We start from the raw sequence: 19,424 nt of genomic DNA on the forward strand, positions 1-19,424 counted from the left end.
ATATGAATGTAAAGCCATGACAAAATAAACATTATTGGGGTTTTGGTTGTTAGAGTTATAGGATTAACTGGAAGTGGGGCCCCAAATCATATTCTGTATAATCCCTGACCGGCTCTGCTGGAACATCTTTATTAGATTTTCTTTGACAAATATCATGGATTTCTCTCTAAAGTATCTTGTTTTGAATTTGTTTTCACAGAAGAAGAGATGAAAAACAATTATTTAAAATATAAATAATAACAGCAGTATTGGATCACAGATTTTATTTCTGTACATTAAATCACAACTCTAATTTCATGTCCTTTTCTCAAAGGGTTTTTGTCTCTTCTTCCTTGTAAACGATTTCCATGTAAACATCAGCTTTAACTTTGTTTTTTGTTTTTTTTTGGTACATGCAAGTATTTCCACTCCCTCGCTGTCCTCCTTTCAGGTTTCTAGACCTCTCAGTGGGTGTAGAGGGAGGCGGTGAAGACGATGTCTCTGCGGATGGCCAATGAGGCCCTCTCCATCTTACTCCCCAAAACAGAGTCTCCCACGATGCGGGCGGCCGATCGCACCTCCTTCAGCACCTCGTCCAGACGCTGGATGCAGCGGACCACCGTGCCCTCCTGGACGTCTGTCAGAAATGCAATCTCTGCAAATGGCTGCAGTGGGACATCAAGGGAGATGGGTGGGCTTAGTGACACACTTGTTTAATAAATCATGTAAAAGCTGCTTTATGCTCTGGAGCATTCAGGTGTGGTAACACAAAGGCAGGATGGTAAGACAACAGCAATATTGTTATCAGGAAGGGTTTTAAGGAAATTTTTAAACAAGTTGAAATCAAAACTCTACTGGTCACAAATTAGAGTTGGTGTGAGACTTTTACACAGTAATCTTTGACAAAACTCTGCAAAACACATAATTTGCATGAAAGCGCCATTGTTTTTCTTTGATAAAAGTTTACCCTCCTGGAAACATTTCTGATGTAATCAGGTATAACAGGGTAAAGCGTGGCAAGCCTCACCATGCCTCTGGCCCAGCAGTACACCACCTCAGTCAAGCCAAACTTGAACTGGCCTACAAACTCCTCGGCCGTCTGTGGTATCCCACAGTCCCGCTGCAGCTGTCCGATTCTCTGGGCCACAGACAGCACACGATCGATGCCCTGAATGAAGAAAAAAGGATAAAGTTGGTAAAATCTGTCAGATCCACATGACTAAACTCTACAAGGTACTCCTGGGTGTCAACAGGAAGATAGTGACATCTGCTTCCAGGAAATCTGTTTCACAAACTGCTTTTTTTAAATGGCAACTCAGGTCATCACTAATTTAAGCTCCTGTAAAGCTCGTTTATGTTAAAGCTGCTCCCAACACACTGGGGCGACCTGGTGACTGGTCTGAGTCAGGAGACGTGGCCTCGCTGTCCTTTCTGCAGGATGTTATGCATTAGATCAACGCAGCCTTATGTAACATGAGTCACCGTGAAGACTCTGCAACATGTCACTTTAATAACTACACCTTTCCTGACATGTAAGCAGCAGACCCCTCTCCTCCTCACCTCCTTCAGTGTACTGGTGATGTGCGGCTCCGTCTGCGTGTTCTGGGTGAAGACCAAGCAGGACAGCAGGGCGGCGCTCTCTTCAGGCGCCAGCGGGCTCAGGACGTTCTCGAACAGCAGCTCGGTCAGCAGCAGCTCGTGGCTGCTGATCTGACAGGCCACTCGGCCTTTCAGCTGCACCGCGCCGCTGCTGTCGATGTACTGCAGCGACTGAAGGACCTAAAGGGGTCAACGAGCAGCGAGATGAATAAACCTGTCTGAAGATCTTTTACAGGACTGCTCACATGTCTTTAAGGCCACATGTTAGAGGAAAGAAAGCTTTTACAGCCATTTGTATCATAAAAATATGATATATATATAATATCTGCTGATTTATTTTGTGAACAAGAGCTCCAAGTATTTTCTGGCAGATTTAAGTAACAGAAAAGACACTAAAAACAAAACTTTGGTCCTTTACCTTTTTATTATTTTATGATTAATTATAAAAAATATTTGGAATGTGCAGTGGACGTCTACGTTGCTCAGTTTTTTGCAGTTTATTGTTAATAAAAGAAAATTTGTATCTTGTTTATTTAGTCCTATATTCCTTTTCTCAGTTATTTATCCTAGTATTTATTGGACTTATTTTTAGTAGCCATGCTGCACAAACCCAGACCTCATTTTTAAAAGACTGTGTTATTTTATTTTTTAAATATTGGTTGAATTTATTATTTGTAATTCATATATTTTACTATTGAATAATACAAATCTGTAGTGTGCACTAACCACTTATGTTGCTGTGATTTTGTTTGGCTATTTATTGTGCAATATTGTCTATTACAGACATTTTTATCTTGTTTATTCAATCTCATCTACTTATTCTCTTTATTGTAGTTTAATTGTTCTAGGTTTTGTTTTATTTAATTATTTTTAAGAAGAGAATAAAATAATATTTATTTTCTGACACTGTATATTTTAACTGGTTTTTTTTACCGGTTTAATGGTTTATTGTCAGTCAGTCAGTCATTTTCTACCACTTATTCCATAGTGGGTCACGGGGGAGCTGGTGCCTATCTCCAGCAGTCTATGGGCGAGAGGCGGGGTTCACCCTGGACAGGTCGCCAGTCCATCACAGGGCAACACACAAACAACCAAGCACACACTCATTCATACACCTAAGGGCAATTTAGAGAGACCAATTAACCTAACAGGCATGTCTTTGGACTGTGGGAGGAAGCCGGAGTACCCGGTGAAAACCCACGCATGCACGGGGAGAACATGCAAACTCCATGCAGAAAGATCCCCGGTCGGGAATTGAACCCAGGACCTTCTTGCTGCAAGGCAACAGTGCTATCAACTGCGCCACCGTGCAGCCCACGGTGGTTTATTGTTTTATTATGTATTTCAATAGGTATTATTTATTTTAACAAATTCTTAAATTTGTCTTCTGGCTCAAATCTACTCTGCATACCCAGAATCAGAACCAAACATGGAGAAGCAGCTTTTAGCTCTTATGCTCCACTAATCTGGAATAAACTCCCAGAAAACCGTAAAAGCGCTGAAACCCTAAGTTGCTTTAAATCAAGATAAAAAACATATTTGTTTAGAGTGGCCTTTGACTGGGCCATCTAAACATTATTAGTTAAGTTTTCAGTCCAATTTTCCTTTCGTTTTCTTATCCATCATTCTATTCTCTTTATTTTTTTTAATTACCTCTATTGTTTGATTTTCTGTATCATTGTAATGTGTTTCCTCATGTACAGCGCCTTCAGTGCCTTGTTGCTGAAAAGCGCTATTTAAATAAACATGACTTGACTTAAAACTGTTCATTTCTTATAATGTTTCCCAAAGCGCTTCAAAGAATTAATTTATATAAATTTAATGTATTTAGAGGTAAATACAATACATAAATGATAATTTACAGCCAAATTTGATTACAAAGCTTGCATTCAATAAAAACAATAACAGTGCCCTGAAAGTTTTCCCATCCACTGAATGCATTTTGTCACATTATGACCAAAAACTTCAAGCAGCCTAATAAAGACCAAGGAAAACGCGAGACGGATCAGAGACACCAGAGTGGAGAAGTTTAAAGCACATGAAGATGATCTGATCAGCTGAGACCAAAGGAGGGACACAACACAGAACAACCCATCCCCACATTGAAACATGGCGGCGGCAGCATCATGCCATGGAGATGCTTCCCTTTGGGGAAGCTACACAGAGTTGGTAGGAAGATGATTGTTTCACATTTCTTAGTTCCAAATTCCTGATTTTTCACATCCCACATTAATAGTAAGTACACACTGGTTCTTTTTGGATATTCAGACCATTTATCTTTCATAACTGAGACATAAATAAATCCTGAAAACAGAAATATTTCATATTTCATTATAACTTCTATTTTCAAAAGTTACATTCCACAATATTATAGACTTTTACAGACTTTAGAGAAACTGTGTAAAAAGACCCAAACCTTGATCCTCTGGTGGTATTCAGGCAGCAGAGTCAGGGACTGGTCTGATACCAGGAACAGCAGCCGGTCCAGCTCCTCCTGCACGCTCATCCTCTCCTTGATCCGAGCAAACTGAAACAAAAACACGGGACTAATTTAAACAAACTTTACAACAGAAACACAACAGAACTGATCCAACTTTGAAGCAACAACTAAAAAGGTAAAAAGAAAGTACACTCTCTTTCAGCACAAGGGTTTTACGCACCAGGACAAACTGAAAGATGAGCTGGTTTTTACTGGGTTCTAAAGTTTTGAACAAAACCAGTCAACAGGTTGCACACTGACATTATAAATGAAAATGAGGCATAAAAAGAAACGCTGTATGTGAAAAATCTAAGTACACCCTTGTTTGAGGATTTAAACAAAGTATCAGTCAGGTCCTTCATAATTCAGTGTGCAAATTGATGTGAAAAACTAATTGCCAGGAAATTAATGTAATTTTGGGTGCCATTACGTTTTCACACAGGATCAGGTTGGTTTGGGCAGATTTTTTTTAAATATTAAAATTAGTTTGAAGATCTGAAACATATAAATGTGGAAAAAAGGCAAAATAGAAATCTGTAAAGGGGTGTAAATACTTTTATACAGAGCTGTAGCTGCAGTATAAGACAAGATGATCATCTTCTCAGTGCAGAAATTTCTTTACTAAAAATCATGAACGTCAAACCTGAGATCAACCTGCTGGTTGTGTGATTCTAAACTACTGGAAATCATTTGGTAAAAACCAGAAGCTTTTAAATATGTCTCGTTATGTAAAACTCTAGACCTAAATGGAGTTGACTTTCATTCCCCAGGACTGTACAAACCCCTTGCCACACGCAAACAGCTCTCATTATTCATCCACACTGCATTAATAAGTGGTCAAAACCCAGGATGTTGACTAAAGACCTGAGGGAGTGAGGATGTAGACAGATAAGAGGAGTTAAGAGCATCTTATCATGCAGAGTGATGAAAGAGGTGGTTCAAAAGACACACTCGTGTATGAGCAGCGAAGAGCTGCAGCTATATGTTTAATTATAGAAACAGTTCACATTCTTGCATCTTATCTCCTCATTCAGGCTGCTAGAGAGATATTTTACAGAGCAGGAAAGCACATGTTTCAAGGTGGAGTTTGATATTATGAAACTAGAAGAGAACTGATTGGAGGGATGAAAGGAAAACTGAAGCAGGGATAAAATGAAACAAACAGGACAGGCTATGAAAACGAGGCTTGGTGTCTTATCCAAAGCTCTGATGTTAATTAGCTCTTTCAATATTCAGTTGGTGTACAAAAGAGATCCACATTAATAACACTTATATTTGTTGTGGCTCTCAAAAATATAAAGAATGAACAGATTATTAAACATCCACGAAAACGCACCTGCTCTGCGAAGGTGGGCGAGTGGATGCAGTTGAAGTCCTTCAGGCTGTCCTGAAGCACGCGGAGCCTCATGGAGCCCTCCACCACGTCCACGCTCTTCAGCTGGAGGTCGTTCACCGGGTCCAGGGTGGCCATGCCGCCTGGGTTCGCCTCAGCCAGTCGTAGCAGCTCCTGCGTTGCCGTGGAGATGGCCTGACCGGGAGGGTCGTCCCTGAAAGAAATCGGTTTCAGATCATCAAATGAATGTCAAAATAAAACTAAGATAATCTGAGTATCATTTCATTTATTATGGCAGTAAAACTATCCAAACCAAACACACCCAGGGATTACTGCCAAACCTGAAGAATAGAGAACTTCCATAAACGGACCCAGTGTAACAGCATGAAGTAGGCTAAAAGATCCAAAAAAGCTTCGCATTATGCCCCAATATAAAGAAATAAAAGAACAGATGAGGAAAAAGATATTAAGTTCTGTTAGACCAGAAAGGGTTACAAAGCCATTTCTAAGGCATTGGGACCCCAGTGAACCACAGTGAGAGCCATAACCTACAAACGGAGAAAACACGGACCAGTGTCAAACCTTCCCAAAAGTGACCAAAGTCATGTTTTGATAGTCCTAGTTAAAGTCCAGATCTAAAATAGGGTTGCACAATTTGGTAATGGCAATAATATTAGTAAATATTGCGGTGATGATATCAGATGCGATGTTTGCCTATTTTCGTCTTTCCTCTCTTCTCGTCTGTGCTTCCATCACTCTGTGACCTTTGTGTCCAGTGTGAGCATCTGGAGCAACTATACATATTATATTAGCATGAAAAGATCCGTTTATAACACCTGGAAAATACTAGGCAGCAATTACAGAACTCCAAACTGTCCTTTGAGATATGAATATTGCGTACAGCATTATTGCGATGATGATATTTTCCTGATATCGTCAATTTCCTTCAAGAGTGGCACAAAGAGTTATTAGGATTTGGAGGTAATTACTTTTTCACATAGGTCCAGGTTGGTTTGGGTAGATTTTATTTCTCTTAATAAATCAAATAATCATTTTCTCACATTATATTTGATATAAGAACAGTTTAAGGATCTGAAACATTAAAGGGTGGCAAAAAAGCACAACAAGGTGAATCTTCATCAGCGTAGACAGAGTGTCTGCACTAGGTAGCATGACATTAGGTTATGCAATGTTTGGGCCACTGCTGCAACATTTGCTTAGCATTTACGTACATTTCCAAGTAGTGGTCAATATGACAGTTAAAGGAAATATGAAGATACGTCTGAGGGCAAGAGGACCTGAAAAGCTGTCTGAAAAGTGACCACACATTCACAGTCAATATCATATACAGGTCCTTCTCAAAATATTAGCATATTGTGATAAAGTTCATTATTTTCCATAATGTAATGATGAAAATTTAACATTCATATATTTTAGATTCATTGCACACTAACTGAAATATTTCAGGTCTTTTATTGTCTTAATACGGATGATTTTGGCATACAGCTCATGAAAACCCAAAATTCCTATCTCACAAAATTAGCATATTTCATCCGACCAATAAAAGAAAAGTGTTTTTAATACAAAAAACATCAACCTTCAAATAATCATGTACAGTTATGCACTCAATACTTGGTCGGGAATCCTTTGGCAGAAATGACTGCTTCAATGCGGCGTGGCATGGAGGCAATCAGCCTGTGGCACTGCTGAGCTCTTATGGAGGCCCAGGATGCTTCGATAGCGGCCTTTAGCTCATCCAGAGTGTTGGGTCTTGAGTCTCTCAACGTTCTCTTCACAATATCCCACAGATTCTCTATGGGGTTCAGGTCAGGAGAGTTGGCAGGCCAATTGAGCACAGTGATACCATGGTCAGTAAACCATTTACCAGTGGTTTTGGCACTGTGAGCAGGTGCCAGGTCTTGCTGAAAAATGAAATCTTCATCTCCATAAAGCTTTTCAGCAGATGGAAGCATGAAGTGCTCCAAAATCTCCTGATAGCTAGCTGCATTGACCCTGCCCTTGATAAAACACAGTGGACCAACACCAGCAGCTGACACGGCACCCCAGACCATCACTGACTGTGGGTACTTGACACTGGACTTCTGGCATTTTGGCATTTCCTTCTCCCCAGTCTTCCTCCAGACTCTGGCACCTTGATTTCTGAATGACATGCAGAATTTGCTTTCATCCGAAAAAAGTACTTTGGACCACTGAGCAACAGTCCAGTGCTGCTTCTCTGTAGCCCAGGTCAGGCGCTTCTGCCGCTGTTTCTGGTTCAAAAGTGGCTTGACCTGGGGAATGCGGCACCTGTAGCCCATTTCCTGCACACGCCTGTGCACAGTGGCTCTGGATGTTTCTACTCCAGACTCAGTCCACTGCTTCCGCAGGTCCCCCAAGGTCTGGAATCGGCCCTTCTCCACAATCTTCCTCAGGGTCCGGTCACCTCTTCTCGTTGTGCAGCGTTTTCTGCCACACTTTTTCCTTCCCACAGACTTCCCACTGAGGTGCCTTGATACAGCACTCTGGGAACAGCCTATTTGTTCAGAAATGTCTTTCTGTGTCTTACCCTCTTGCTTGAGGGTGTCAATAGTGGCCTTCTGGACAGCAGTCAGGTCGGCAGTCTTACCCATGATTGGGGTTTTGAGTGATGAACCAGGCTGGGAGTTTTAAAGGCCTCAGGAATCTTTTGCAGGTGTTTAGAGTTAACTCGTTGATTCAGATGATTAGGTTCATAGCTCGTTTAGAGACCCTTTTAATGATATGCTAATTTTGTGAGATAGGAATTTTGGGTTTTCATGAGCTGTATGCCAAAATCATCCGTATTAAGACAATAAAAGACCTGAAATATTTCAGTTAGTGTGCAATGAATCTAAAATATATGAATGTTACATTTTCATCATGACATTATGGAAAATAATGAACTTTATCACAATATGCTAATATTTTGAGAAGGACCTGTATATTGTAATGTTTAAGACATTTAAAAAAATTTATTTCTTTACCCAATTTGCCAATGAACCTAAAGGAAAACAGTGGGAAACTGTCTGGAAGCTTTAGACATTTTATGTTTTTGATCTAATGCATTATTTGGATTTGTATATTTGAATAAACAGTCCTGTGTCAGTGTAATATGTAAGTGTTATATTTAACTTATCAACTCACCACATGGTTTTTACGATAAAATGCTTTGAATATGAAAATCACAATTTCGAAGCAGTAAATGAAAGAAATTCAAAGGCGATATTGTGAAAATAAATGCTGACTGCACCTGAACCGCGGTTGTAGCCTCTTGTTGTAGTTATCAATAATCCTCTCGGGAATCACTTTAAGGGTTTTAAATGAGATGGCTGAGATCTCCTGGAGCTTTAACTTCTGCACCGTGTGGCTGCATGGACCTGACAAAACCAACCAGACAACATCAGAAAAAAATACTGTCCTGCAGCTGAACTGCGAGTTTGTTTTAGTAAAAAAATAAACCAGTTACGAAGAATTAGCATAAAATGTTATCTTGCTGTTATGAGCTTGCGTAGCTCTACCTTCAGGAATGAACAGAGCTGTGTTGTAGAGGTGTGGCAAAGCGGTGCTGTTCTCGCCTTTTTGGTCCACTTCCTCATTGCCCTTCTCACAGATGATGAGCGCAGTAAAGGTGCGATTCACTGCATCGTTGGACACCTGGAGAACAAACAGGATGGGGTTATTATAGAAATGAAGAACCATCACTCACGGGACTCACTTTGCTGTTGATAGTAGCTCACTCAGGTGATTTTGTCTGCTTGTTTTCTGGGCCACGTCCTGCTCTGTTGACACATAGGCTGCATGATAGGGAGCTAAACTGTCAAGCAGGTGTAAATGACTTTACTCTGACTGTCCTGCTGATTTCTTCAAAGGAAACTACCACTTGATTACAACACAGAACAAGAAAGAAATAAACTTGGCCTGTTATTCTTTGTGCAGAGAAAGAAAAATATCAATAGTCTGCAGAGGCCGAATCTTACATGCAGCTTCAGAAGAAGGCAGAGAAAGAATATGGAAAGAGAGTAATTTAACCATAACAGAGGCAGGGTTACCTTGATGTAACCAACAAACGTGTCAGTCTGTGTGCTTTCATCAAGTCGTTCTACTCTTACAAACTGCTACAGAGGTCAGGACAGTTCGTATTCTAATGTATTGATATTTATTGATGAACTCATGAAACCAACAGTGGGAAAAATAATGGTAACACTCCCAGAGATTATTAAATGGAATATATCTTTATCATGTTAAAGAGACAACGTCGATAAACGTAAAAAAAAAAAAAAACATCCCTTGTGTGAAGTAAAGCAGCTTTGCTTCACTTTGACAATAGATTGCTATCTCAGTGATCCAGGTAAATTTAACATGTCTGGTCTGTTTGGCCCCTGGTCTGTTTGGACCCTGGTCTGTGTGGACCCTGGTCTGTGTGGACCCTGGTCTGTGTGGACCCTGGTCTGTGTGGACCCTGGTCTGTGTGGACCCTGGTCTGTTTGGACCCTGGTCTGTTTGGCCCCTGGTCTGTGAGGACCCTGGTCTGTTTGGACCCTGGTCTGTTTGGACCCTGGTCTGTTTGGACCCTGGTCTGTTTGGACCCTGGTCTGTTTGGACCCTGGTCTGTGTGGACCCTGGTCTGTTTGGACCCTGGTCTGTTTGGACCCTGGTCTGTGTGGACCCTGGTCTGTGTGGACCCTGGTCTGTTTGGACCCTGGTCTGTGAGGACCCTGGTCTGTTTGGACCCTGGTCTGTTTGGACCCTGGTCTGTTTGGACCCTGGTCTGTTTGGACCCTGGTCTGTGTGGACCCTGGTCTGTTTGGACCCTGGTCTGTTTGGACCCTGGTCTGTTTGGACCCTGGTCTGTGTGGACCCTGGTCTGTTTGGACCCTGGTCTGTTTGGACCCTGGTCTGTGTGGACCCTGGTCTGTTTGGACCCTGGTCTGTGTGGACCCTGGTCTGTGTGGACCCTGGTCTGTTTGGACCCTGGTCTGTGTGGACCCTGGTCTGTGTGGACCCTGGTCTGTGTGGACCCTGGTCTGTTTGGACCCTGGTCTGTTTGGCCCCTGGTCTGTTTGGACCCTGGTCTGTTTGGCCCCTGGTCTGTTTGGACCCTGGTCTGTTTGGACCCTGGTCTGTTTGGACCCTGGTCTGTGTGGACCCTGGTCTGTTTGGACCCTGGTCTGTGTGGACCCTGGTCTGTGTGGACCCTGGTCTGTGTGGACCCTGGTCTGTGAGGACCCTGGTCTGTTTGGACCCTGGTCTGTGTGGACCCTGGTCTGTGTGGACCCTGGTCTGTTTGGACCCTGGTCTGTTTGGACCCTGGTCTGTGTGGACCCTGGTCTGTTTGGACCCTGGTCTGTGTGGACCCTGGTCTGTTTGGACCCTGGTCTGTTTGGACCCTGGTCTGTGTGGACCCTGGTCTGTTTGGACCCTGGTCTGTGTGGACCCTGGTCTGTGTGGACCCTGGTCTGTTTGGACCCTGGTCTGTGTGGACCCTGGTCTGTGTGGACCCTGGTCTGTTTGGACCCTGGTCTGTGTGGACCCTGGTCTGTGTGGACCCTGGTCTGTTTGGACCCTGGTCTGTGTGGACCCTGGTCTGTTTGGACCCTGGTCTGTGTGGACCCTGGTCTGTGTGGACCCTGGTCTGTGTGGACCCTGGTCTGTGTGGACCCTGGTCTGTTTGGACCCTGGTCTGTGTGGACCCTGGTCTGTGTGGACCCTGGTCTGTGTGGACCCTGGTCGGTGTGGACCCTGGTCTGTTTGGACCCTGGTCTGTTTGGACCCTGGTCTGTTTGGACCCTGGTCTGTTTGGACCCTGGTCTGTGTGGACCCTGGTCTGTGTGGACCCTGGTCTGTTTGGACCCTGGTCTGTGTGGACCCTGGTCTGTGTGGACCCTGGTCTGTTTGGACCCTGGTCTGTGTGGACCCTGGTCTGTTTGGACCCTGGTCTGTGTGGACCCTGGTCTGTTTGGACCCTGGTCTGTGTGGACCCTGGTCTGTGAGGACCCTGGTCTGTGTGGACCCTGGTCTGTGTGGACCCTGGTCTGTTTGGACCCTGGTCTGTGTGGACCCTGGTCTGTTTGGACCCTGGTCTGTGTGGACCCTGGTCTGTGTGGACCCTGGTCTGTTTGGACCCTGGTCTGTGTGGACCCTGGTCTGTGTGGACCCTGGTCTGTGTGGACCCTGGTCTGTTTGGACCCTGGTCTGTGTGGACCCTGGTCTGTTTGGACCCTGGTCTGTGTGGACCCTGGTCTGTTTGGACCCTGGTCTGTTTGGACCCTGGTCTGTGTGGACCCTGGTCTGTTTGGACCCTGGTCTGTTTGGACCCTGGTCTGTGTGGACCCTGGTCTGTTTGGACCCTGGTCTGTGTGGACCCTGGTCTGTTTGGACCCTGGTCTGTTTGGACCCTGGTCTGTGTGGACCCTGGTCTGTTTGGACCCTGGTCTGTGTGGACCCTGGTCTGTGTGGACCCTGGTCTGTTTGGACCCTGGTCTGTGTGGACCCTGGTCTGTGTGGACCCTGGTCTGTGTGGACCCTGGTCTGTGTGGACCCTGGTCTGTTTGGACCCTGGTCTGTGTGGACCCTGGTCTGTGTGGACCCTGGTCTGTGTGGACCCTGGTCTGTTTGGACCCTGGTCTGTGTGGACCCTGGTCTGTTGGACCCTGGTCTGTGTGGACCCTGGTCTGTGTGGACCCTGGTCTGTTTGGACCCTGGTCTGTGTGGACCCTGGTCTGTGTGGACCCTGGTCTGTGTGGACCCTGGTCTGTGTGGACCCTGGTCTGTGTGGACCCTGGTCTGTTTGGACCCTGGTCTGTGAGGACCCTGGTCTGTGTGGACCCTGGTCTGTTTGGACCCTGGTCTGTTTGGACCCTGGTCTGTGTGGACCCTGGTCTGTTTGGACCCTGGTTTGTTTGGACCCTGGTCTGTGTGGACCCTGGTCTGTTTGGACCCTGGTCTGTGTGGACCCTGGTCTGTTTGGACCCTGGTCTGTTTGGACCCTGGTCTGTTTGGACCCTGGTCTGTGTGGACCCTGGCCTGTGTGGACCCTGGTCTGTGTGGACCCTGGTCTGTGTGGACCCTGGTCTGTGTGGACCCTGGTCTGTTTGGACCCTGGTCTGTGTGGACCCTGGTCTGTGTGGACCCTGGTCTGTGTGGACCCTGGTCTGTGTGGACCCTGGTCTGTTTGGACCCTGGTCTGTGTGGACCCTGGTCTGTGTGGACCCTGGTCTGTGTGGACCCTGGTCTGTGTGGACCCTGGTCTGTTTGGACCCGGCAGACCCTTTGACCATCTTTTTTCCGCCTCACGCAGGCCTCTTTGTCAAGCAGGAAGCACAGAAGGGGCAGATCACATAGAACACTAGAACACCAAATATCAGGATACTGGACCCAGAGGCAAGGAATCATAAAAATAATCAAATCTTTAGAAAATGAAGTTGCATGTTTAGAACTGTGAAAAGTATTAAAGAAGAACAATGGCTCTGCCCTTAGAACCTACTAGACAGACAAAATAAAAACAGGATCTGTTTTTGAAGAAACTAGTCACCACACCTACCTGCAGAATAACTCCCAGCGCATTGAGATGCTGCCTGTTGTTGACAACGATAACTCGACCGACAGACAGCGCCTTCAGTCCATTCACAGACTCCAGGATGGCTTGCTGAAATCAAGACGGCAGAGAAACATGAAGCTGAGGTTGAGGTTGGAGTTAATAAAGTCACCTTTCTATGAACTATGAGGGCGTAACAGTACACCTAAATGAGGGATAGGAATGTACCTACATTTCTGGGTCATGGTTTGGAGCAGTTGTGATACAAAAAGGAAAAAAATGATTCAAATGCTTAATGCTAGGTTTTTTTTCTCCATGTATTTTAAACAGAACATAACCATAAAAGAAACAGGGCCAGAAAAATCAACCACTATTGGTAATAAGGACGTTCCATGGTAGCAGAACACGTATAGTAAAATCCCATTGAGATTAAAAATATTTCACATATTCTTAGCAAATGTAAAACAAAATGATGCCCTAAATGACATAAGTGGTGATTAAGTCCACAACTAAACAATATCTGTCCTGTTGTGTTTGTTTCAGTTAAATTGATCTTCACTTCTAGCAAAATAAAAGCAGCACAGAACAAAAAAAGTCTAAAATATCTCCCTTTATGAAAACAACACATGGGTATAGTATAATGCCAAATAATGCTAATGCTAAACGCTAACTAACGTGGTGTGATACTATCTGAACAGTAGGTGGTGCTTGTTCGGTGTCCAGTAGGATTTAATGTGTAAGCCTGGTTGCAAACATAATAAAACATAATAAAATCTATGAAGGGCTACAATTAGTAAGTTAAATTGAAGTCTTCTATCGAGGACATCAAATAAATGTACAAACACCTTGCTATTATATGATCACTGAGCTTAGCGTATTTCTACCCCTCATTCTCTACTGCAGTTTTATTTCATCCCGCCAGAGGGCGGTGCTAAAAGCACTGAATGTTCCCTTCGCGCATGCACAGTTGGAGTAATTATACCAACAGAGTCACACCTGTGACACCGGATGACCACAGAGGCTAAATATGCCTTCGTCATCCGAGGCTCTATTCCTTATTTCTTGTCGCGTGCTGTTCGTATGAGCTTTGCTTCCCCGTTGCCTGGACGCCCTATCGCTTGCTGGCTGGAGTTTTCGCCCTCTTAGGGCTGCAACGGGTTGATATTCGTGGAGGATTCCTGCAGGTAAGTTTGCTGTTTGTTGGTGACGGCAGCGGTGTTCGCCCCCTCTCCCAGTGTGCTCGACCGTGTGGTCCATTTCGGCTCACGGCGTTAAGCCTTCCTTAAAACTGTTTGATTTCTTTCTTTCTGCTCTCAGTGGAGGAGGACGCTTTTTCTCTGTCTCCCGCACTCCTCCCATATCTGCCCTGCTTCAGCTCTGTGTCTTGTCTTCTTTTTGGAGACTCTTTTTGCCCAAATTCTTAGTTATGGATTTGGTCAGCTGGTCTCTCAATGCAATTGATCAAATCTTCTCGACGAGAAGACAGGGTGAAGGAGAGCCCACTTGTCCAGACGGGATGTTTTTCTCTGGATACAAAATGGACTCCTGGCAGAAATGGAGGATTGTGTGTTTGTTGATAATGTCAGTCGAGGATGTTGAAGATATATATATAATTGGATGTTTGATATCAGGATTTCTGCTTTTTGGAGTCAGCGGTTACCTGGCATATTGAGAACTTCGGAGAATGTCAGCAGCTGTTCTGGCCATTGTAAGGCTTCCTGGCATGTGTGATAGGATCTTCAGAGCGATCAACACTCAGACTGAGATGTTACGTGAGCTGAATCGCAGACTGGATGTGATCCTTACACAGGATCGCAGGCAGGTTGCGGTTCCTGGACTCAGGGATGAAATGCAATAAATCTTGGAGAAAGTTGTTCGCTCGGATCTGGCGAAAGACAATGAATTTGGCTGTTTGGATTTGCCTTTGAGAAGCACCAGCGAGACTCTCAAGGCTGAAGGAAAATTAAGAGTCAGCCTAACCCAAATAATTGTTGTTTTTCTGAATCTGGCTCCCCTACACGGCCTTGATGGCTGGTTATCTTCAACTTCTCCTGGAAGTTATGTAAACATGACGCTCTGCTCCCTCTGCTCCCTCCCTTCCCTGAGGACATCTGTGGACCTGCTCAGAACTTTGTGGCTGGTTGATGAACCTTCCAACGAACCATCAAGGACAATGGCCTCTGTGACATTGCTTCATGGACTTACTCGCACACACACACATGCTCAAGATAAACATATGCACCCCCTCACACCACCTTCACCGTTCCCAGCATGATGTTGTTTTGTCAACTTGTTGCTTCTTTGTTCTGAGGTTTTTTGCAATCTCAAACTGTATCCTGCTATGGATAAAGAGTGAAATATGAATTTTTCCCTCTACTTACCTAATGTGGTCTCTTTTCTCATCTAGCAAGGGCAGCGCCTGTGAGTGGGCAGCAAAGCCCCGGTGACTCGTCCCCCCTTGTCTTGTGTCATGATGTATGTTTGGATGGGTTGTACTGGAATCCCCCTCAGGGATCAATAAATCTTTGAATAGAATTGAATTGAATTTACAAAACTGTTTGATTTTTATACCTGGTGACGGTAGCGGTGCTTGCCCCATCTCCCAGTGTAACAGACAGTGCTGTGTCTGCTTTTCTTAGTTGTCCCTGGCCTCTTTTTGTTTGCCTGCTCTGCTATAATTGGTGACGGCAGCGTTAGCGCCCCTCTCCCAATTTTAGCATATTTATTTTCCCATCTGAATTGGGATGAGCCTTGTTTTCAATCTTGGACATGGATGGCTCCCACTGCTGTATGGATTGAGGGGCTGTGCTTCAGGCAGATGATGGCCATGACCTGTGTCCTACCTGCCTTGGACGTGATCACTTGGTGGAGGCGCTGTCTGAGAACCCCTGCATGAATTGTAGTTTCATGCCCCGTGCATTGAAGGTGGCTCGGTTGGCCCAGTTGTGTCCTCAGGATGATGCTGAACTCCAGCCATCTGGGCAGGTGGCCCCCCTTAGGCGCGCAAAGCGCCGTGGTGAGACCACAGTATCTGTACCCCCTCTAGGAGAAAGGGCCTCTGACCAGGGCCTGGCCACAAGGGTTGAGCAGCTGTCGACAGAGTTGGCAGAGATGAAGTCGTTGTTGCAATCGCGTCATTCTGATGCCTCACTTCCAACCGCTGGGCTCTCTTCCCTGGAGCGAACTGTTCAGGCGTGCCAGACTACCCTGCAGCTTTCTGGCCTCCTCCTCAGTGCTCGAGCCGCCCTTCCGTTAGCCCGAGTGCTCGGCCGCCACCTCAGCATGGTGATAGGTGTATGGGGTTCTATCCCCGAGAGGTGCGGCAGAGACCCGGCAGGGACTTTCATCAGCCAGTCCGCCGCCCAGTTAGACAGACCCAGGATCCTGGTCGCCCCCACCACAGGGCTCCCAGGGGCAGTGGGGGTCGAAGATGCCACCGGGCCAGCCGTCGGACATTTCTCCCATCAGCAGCTCAGTTTTTGGGCTGCTCATACTGTGGATCCGTGGGTGGCTGCCACTTTGACCCACTGTTACAAGCTACAGATCCGACGGCGGCCCTCCTTCTCACGGAGGGGCAAAATGACCGTTATCGCCGACTGGGTGAGACCTGGCTGTAGGCCTTCTGCGGCAACCCAGGGGATACTTTTCAATGTACTTTGTTGTGCCAAAGAAAACAGGCGGTTTTCGCCCCATTTTAGATCTCACGGGACTCAATCAGTTCCTGAGGGTGCTTCCCTTCCACATGCTATGTAGTCAGAAGTTCTTCAAGCTGTTGCGGAGGGAGACTGGTTTACGTCAATAGATCTGATGGACGCCTACTTTCATGTGCCTATTGCGGCAGAACATCGCCGCTTTCTCAGGTTTGCTTATCGGGGTCGCCATTGGCAATTCCGGGTGCTCACGTTCGGCCTCTCCCTTTCCCCAAGGGTGTTTACTCGGTGCGTGAAAGCGGCCCTCTCTCCTTTGTAGGCCTCCGGAGTCAGAATTCTATCATATCTGGACGACTGGCTCTTTGCGCCCCCTCTCGGATAGGTGCCATCCAAGATACGTGCCGCCTTCTTGCTCATGTGTTGCAGTTGGGCCTCAAAGTCAACTTGGTGAAGAGTTGCCTGGTTCCGCCCCAGATGACCACTTTTCTTGGGATGCTTTTGGACTCGACACCTATAAGGGCTCTTCACTGCAATGTGGTGCGCATGATCTGGGGTCGCTTTGGTCAGGCGGAGGTGGATCTGTTAGCCAAGGAGGAGTCAACCCATTGCCCCTTGTGGTATTCCCTAACAGGGGCATCAGGTGCACTGGGCCAGGACGCGCTAGCTCATCCCTGGCCTCTGGTTCTCCTGTACGCTTTTCTGCCCCTCTCGCTGATTTGGCCTACTCTACGGAGGGTTCTCAGAGAGGGCCACAGGTTGTTGCTGGTGGCTCCGTTATGGCCAGCGCGACCGTGGTTCTCGCTGCTTCGGAGCCTGTGTCACGGCACTCCATGGTGTTTTCCACCCAGGAGGGATCTGCTGTCCCAGTTGGGCGGACGGATATGGCACCCCGACCCTCAATGTCTCTGGCTGTGGGCATGGCCACTGGGAGGCTGACTGGGTGTTCGCACCCTGTCAGGCCCACCATATTAAGTGCTAGGGCACCCTCTACTCGTCAGCATTATGTCAACAGATGGCGTCTTTTTTTGCAGTGGTGTTCTGGCCGCAATGAAGATCCGGTTTCTTGTCCGGTGCCCACTATTCTGGAGTTTCTCCAGTCCCTGCTTGATAAGGGCCGCTCTCCTTCAACCCTCAAGGTATATGTTGCAGCAATTTAATGTCATCACGCATCTGTTGACGACCGAACGGTGGGGAGCCACAATATGGTGTCTCTTTTTGTGCGCGTGCGCGTAGGTTCCGCCCGCCACTGGTTCGGAGTGTGCCCAATTGGGATCTGCCCTTGGTTCTCGAAGCTTTGTGCTGCTCCCCTTTCGAGCCTTTGGTGCGGGCGGACCTCAAGTGGCTCTCTTATAAGACTGCCTTTTTGTTGGCTATTGTTTCGGCTAAGAGGGTTGGCGAGTTGCATGCTCTTTCTGTCAGTCCCTCATGTCTCCGATGGAGTCCAGATGGTTCTGGGGTTGCCTTGTGGCCTAACACTGCATTTGTGCCTAAGGTGTTGTCCAGTTCGCACCATAACCAGCCATTGAGATTGGCTCGGTTTCGGCCTCAATCAGGTGCAACGGCGGATGGGTCTGAGTTATTGTGCCCAATACGGGCGCTGGAGGCATATGTTGCTGCCACTGAAGCTGTTAGAGGCTCAGACTAGCTTTTCCTGTGCTATGGCGGTCCCAGGCTATGTTGTCCTCTTTCTAGACAACGCCTCTCCCACTGGATTGTGAATGTCATCTGCCACGCCTACAGAGCAGGACACCGTCTGCTGCCGGTCCGTGTGAAGGCCCACTCTACCAGGAGCGTCTCTGCTTCCTGGGCTGCTATGAGGGGGGTTCCGCTGGAGGACATATATGCTGCTGCATCATGGGCTTCCCCAAGCACGTTTGACAGGTTCTACAATGTTAATGTGGCCGCCCCTCATCCCCTGGGCCAGGTTTTTTTGCGAAGCTCCACTGGGCCCTATCAGTGAGGTATGTGCTCAGGATTCCTCGTGACATAGTTGGTATTAGTCATTCAGTGCTTTCAGCACCGCCCTCTGGCGGTCAGTAGAGATGAAATAGAAGGTAAGTTACTACGGTTCTATGAATCCCGGATGACCGCCAGAGATTCTGTCACTCAGAATCCTTGCTTCCGCGAGAAGATTCTGTAGGAACAGAGCCTCGGATGACGATGGCATATATAGCCTCTGTGGTCATCCGGTGTCACAGGTGTGACTCTGTTGGTATAATTACTCGAACTGTGCATGCGCGAAGGGAACATTCAGTGCTTTCAGCACCGCCCTCTGGCGGTCATCCGGGATTCATAGAAGCGTAGTTACATACGTAACCTTCGTTTTATCCATGGAAACCCCTAACCTTTCAGCACACTGCAGAATAAAAAACAAGCAGGCGGGTGTGCAGGTTGCCTGCTGTCATCATCAGTAGACAGTTTTGAGGTGGTCACGGTCCACTTCCAAACGGACTCTGGTGCGGTTCGTTTATGGTCTGAATACAAACAGGCCCCGATCTGAACCAACTTCAGAAAATGTACGTCTCTTTGGACTTAACAAGCCGCACAAGCAAAGGTGTACGTTGTACTAAAATCATACCTGATCAGCTGTATGTTGCTTAGCAACGCTACTGGCATGCTGTGGGACAGAGCACATGCATTTTCCAACGCCTGTGTTGAGCTGCTCTTGACTCTCACAATAATATTGCAGCTGTAATAACGGCATAAATATGCAGAACAGAAGAGCTGCACGCAGCACGTCTACAGCTGTTTTCCTAAATTTCCGGGTCTGTGCTCTGTCCCGCCCCCGTGATTTCTGTCCAATGGGAGCATTGATCATCAACCACGTGGCTT

The 19,424-nt window shown here is 46.3% G+C and overlaps 1 protein-coding gene across 1 annotated transcript in view; it reads right to left on the reverse strand.

Moving 5' to 3' along the window:
• Positions 1–248: 248 nt before the first annotated feature.
• The window catches only part of skiv2l (SKI2 homolog, superkiller viralicidic activity 2-like), a 33,827-nt gene continuing 14,651 nt past the window's right edge, over positions 249–19,424 (reverse strand). The window contains exons 22-29 of the mRNA XM_047383759.1: positions 12,949–13,053; positions 8,927–9,062; positions 8,659–8,785; positions 5,394–5,604; positions 3,995–4,105; positions 1,540–1,758; positions 1,007–1,147; positions 249–644 (exon numbers count right to left, since the gene is read on the reverse strand). Of these exons, the coding sequence (XP_047239715.1) occupies positions 444–644; positions 1,007–1,147; positions 1,540–1,758; positions 3,995–4,105; positions 5,394–5,604; positions 8,659–8,785; positions 8,927–9,062; positions 12,949–13,053 (1,251 nt within the window). The 3' untranslated portion in view covers positions 249–443. The remainder of the gene's footprint in view (positions 645–1,006; positions 1,148–1,539; positions 1,759–3,994; positions 4,106–5,393; positions 5,605–8,658; positions 8,786–8,926; positions 9,063–12,948; positions 13,054–19,424) is intronic.

The sequence above is a fragment of the Girardinichthys multiradiatus genome, chromosome 13 (assembly GCF_021462225.1).
Source record: "Girardinichthys multiradiatus isolate DD_20200921_A chromosome 13, DD_fGirMul_XY1, whole genome shotgun sequence".
Taxonomy (NCBI): domain Eukaryota; kingdom Metazoa; phylum Chordata; class Actinopteri; order Cyprinodontiformes; family Goodeidae; genus Girardinichthys; species Girardinichthys multiradiatus.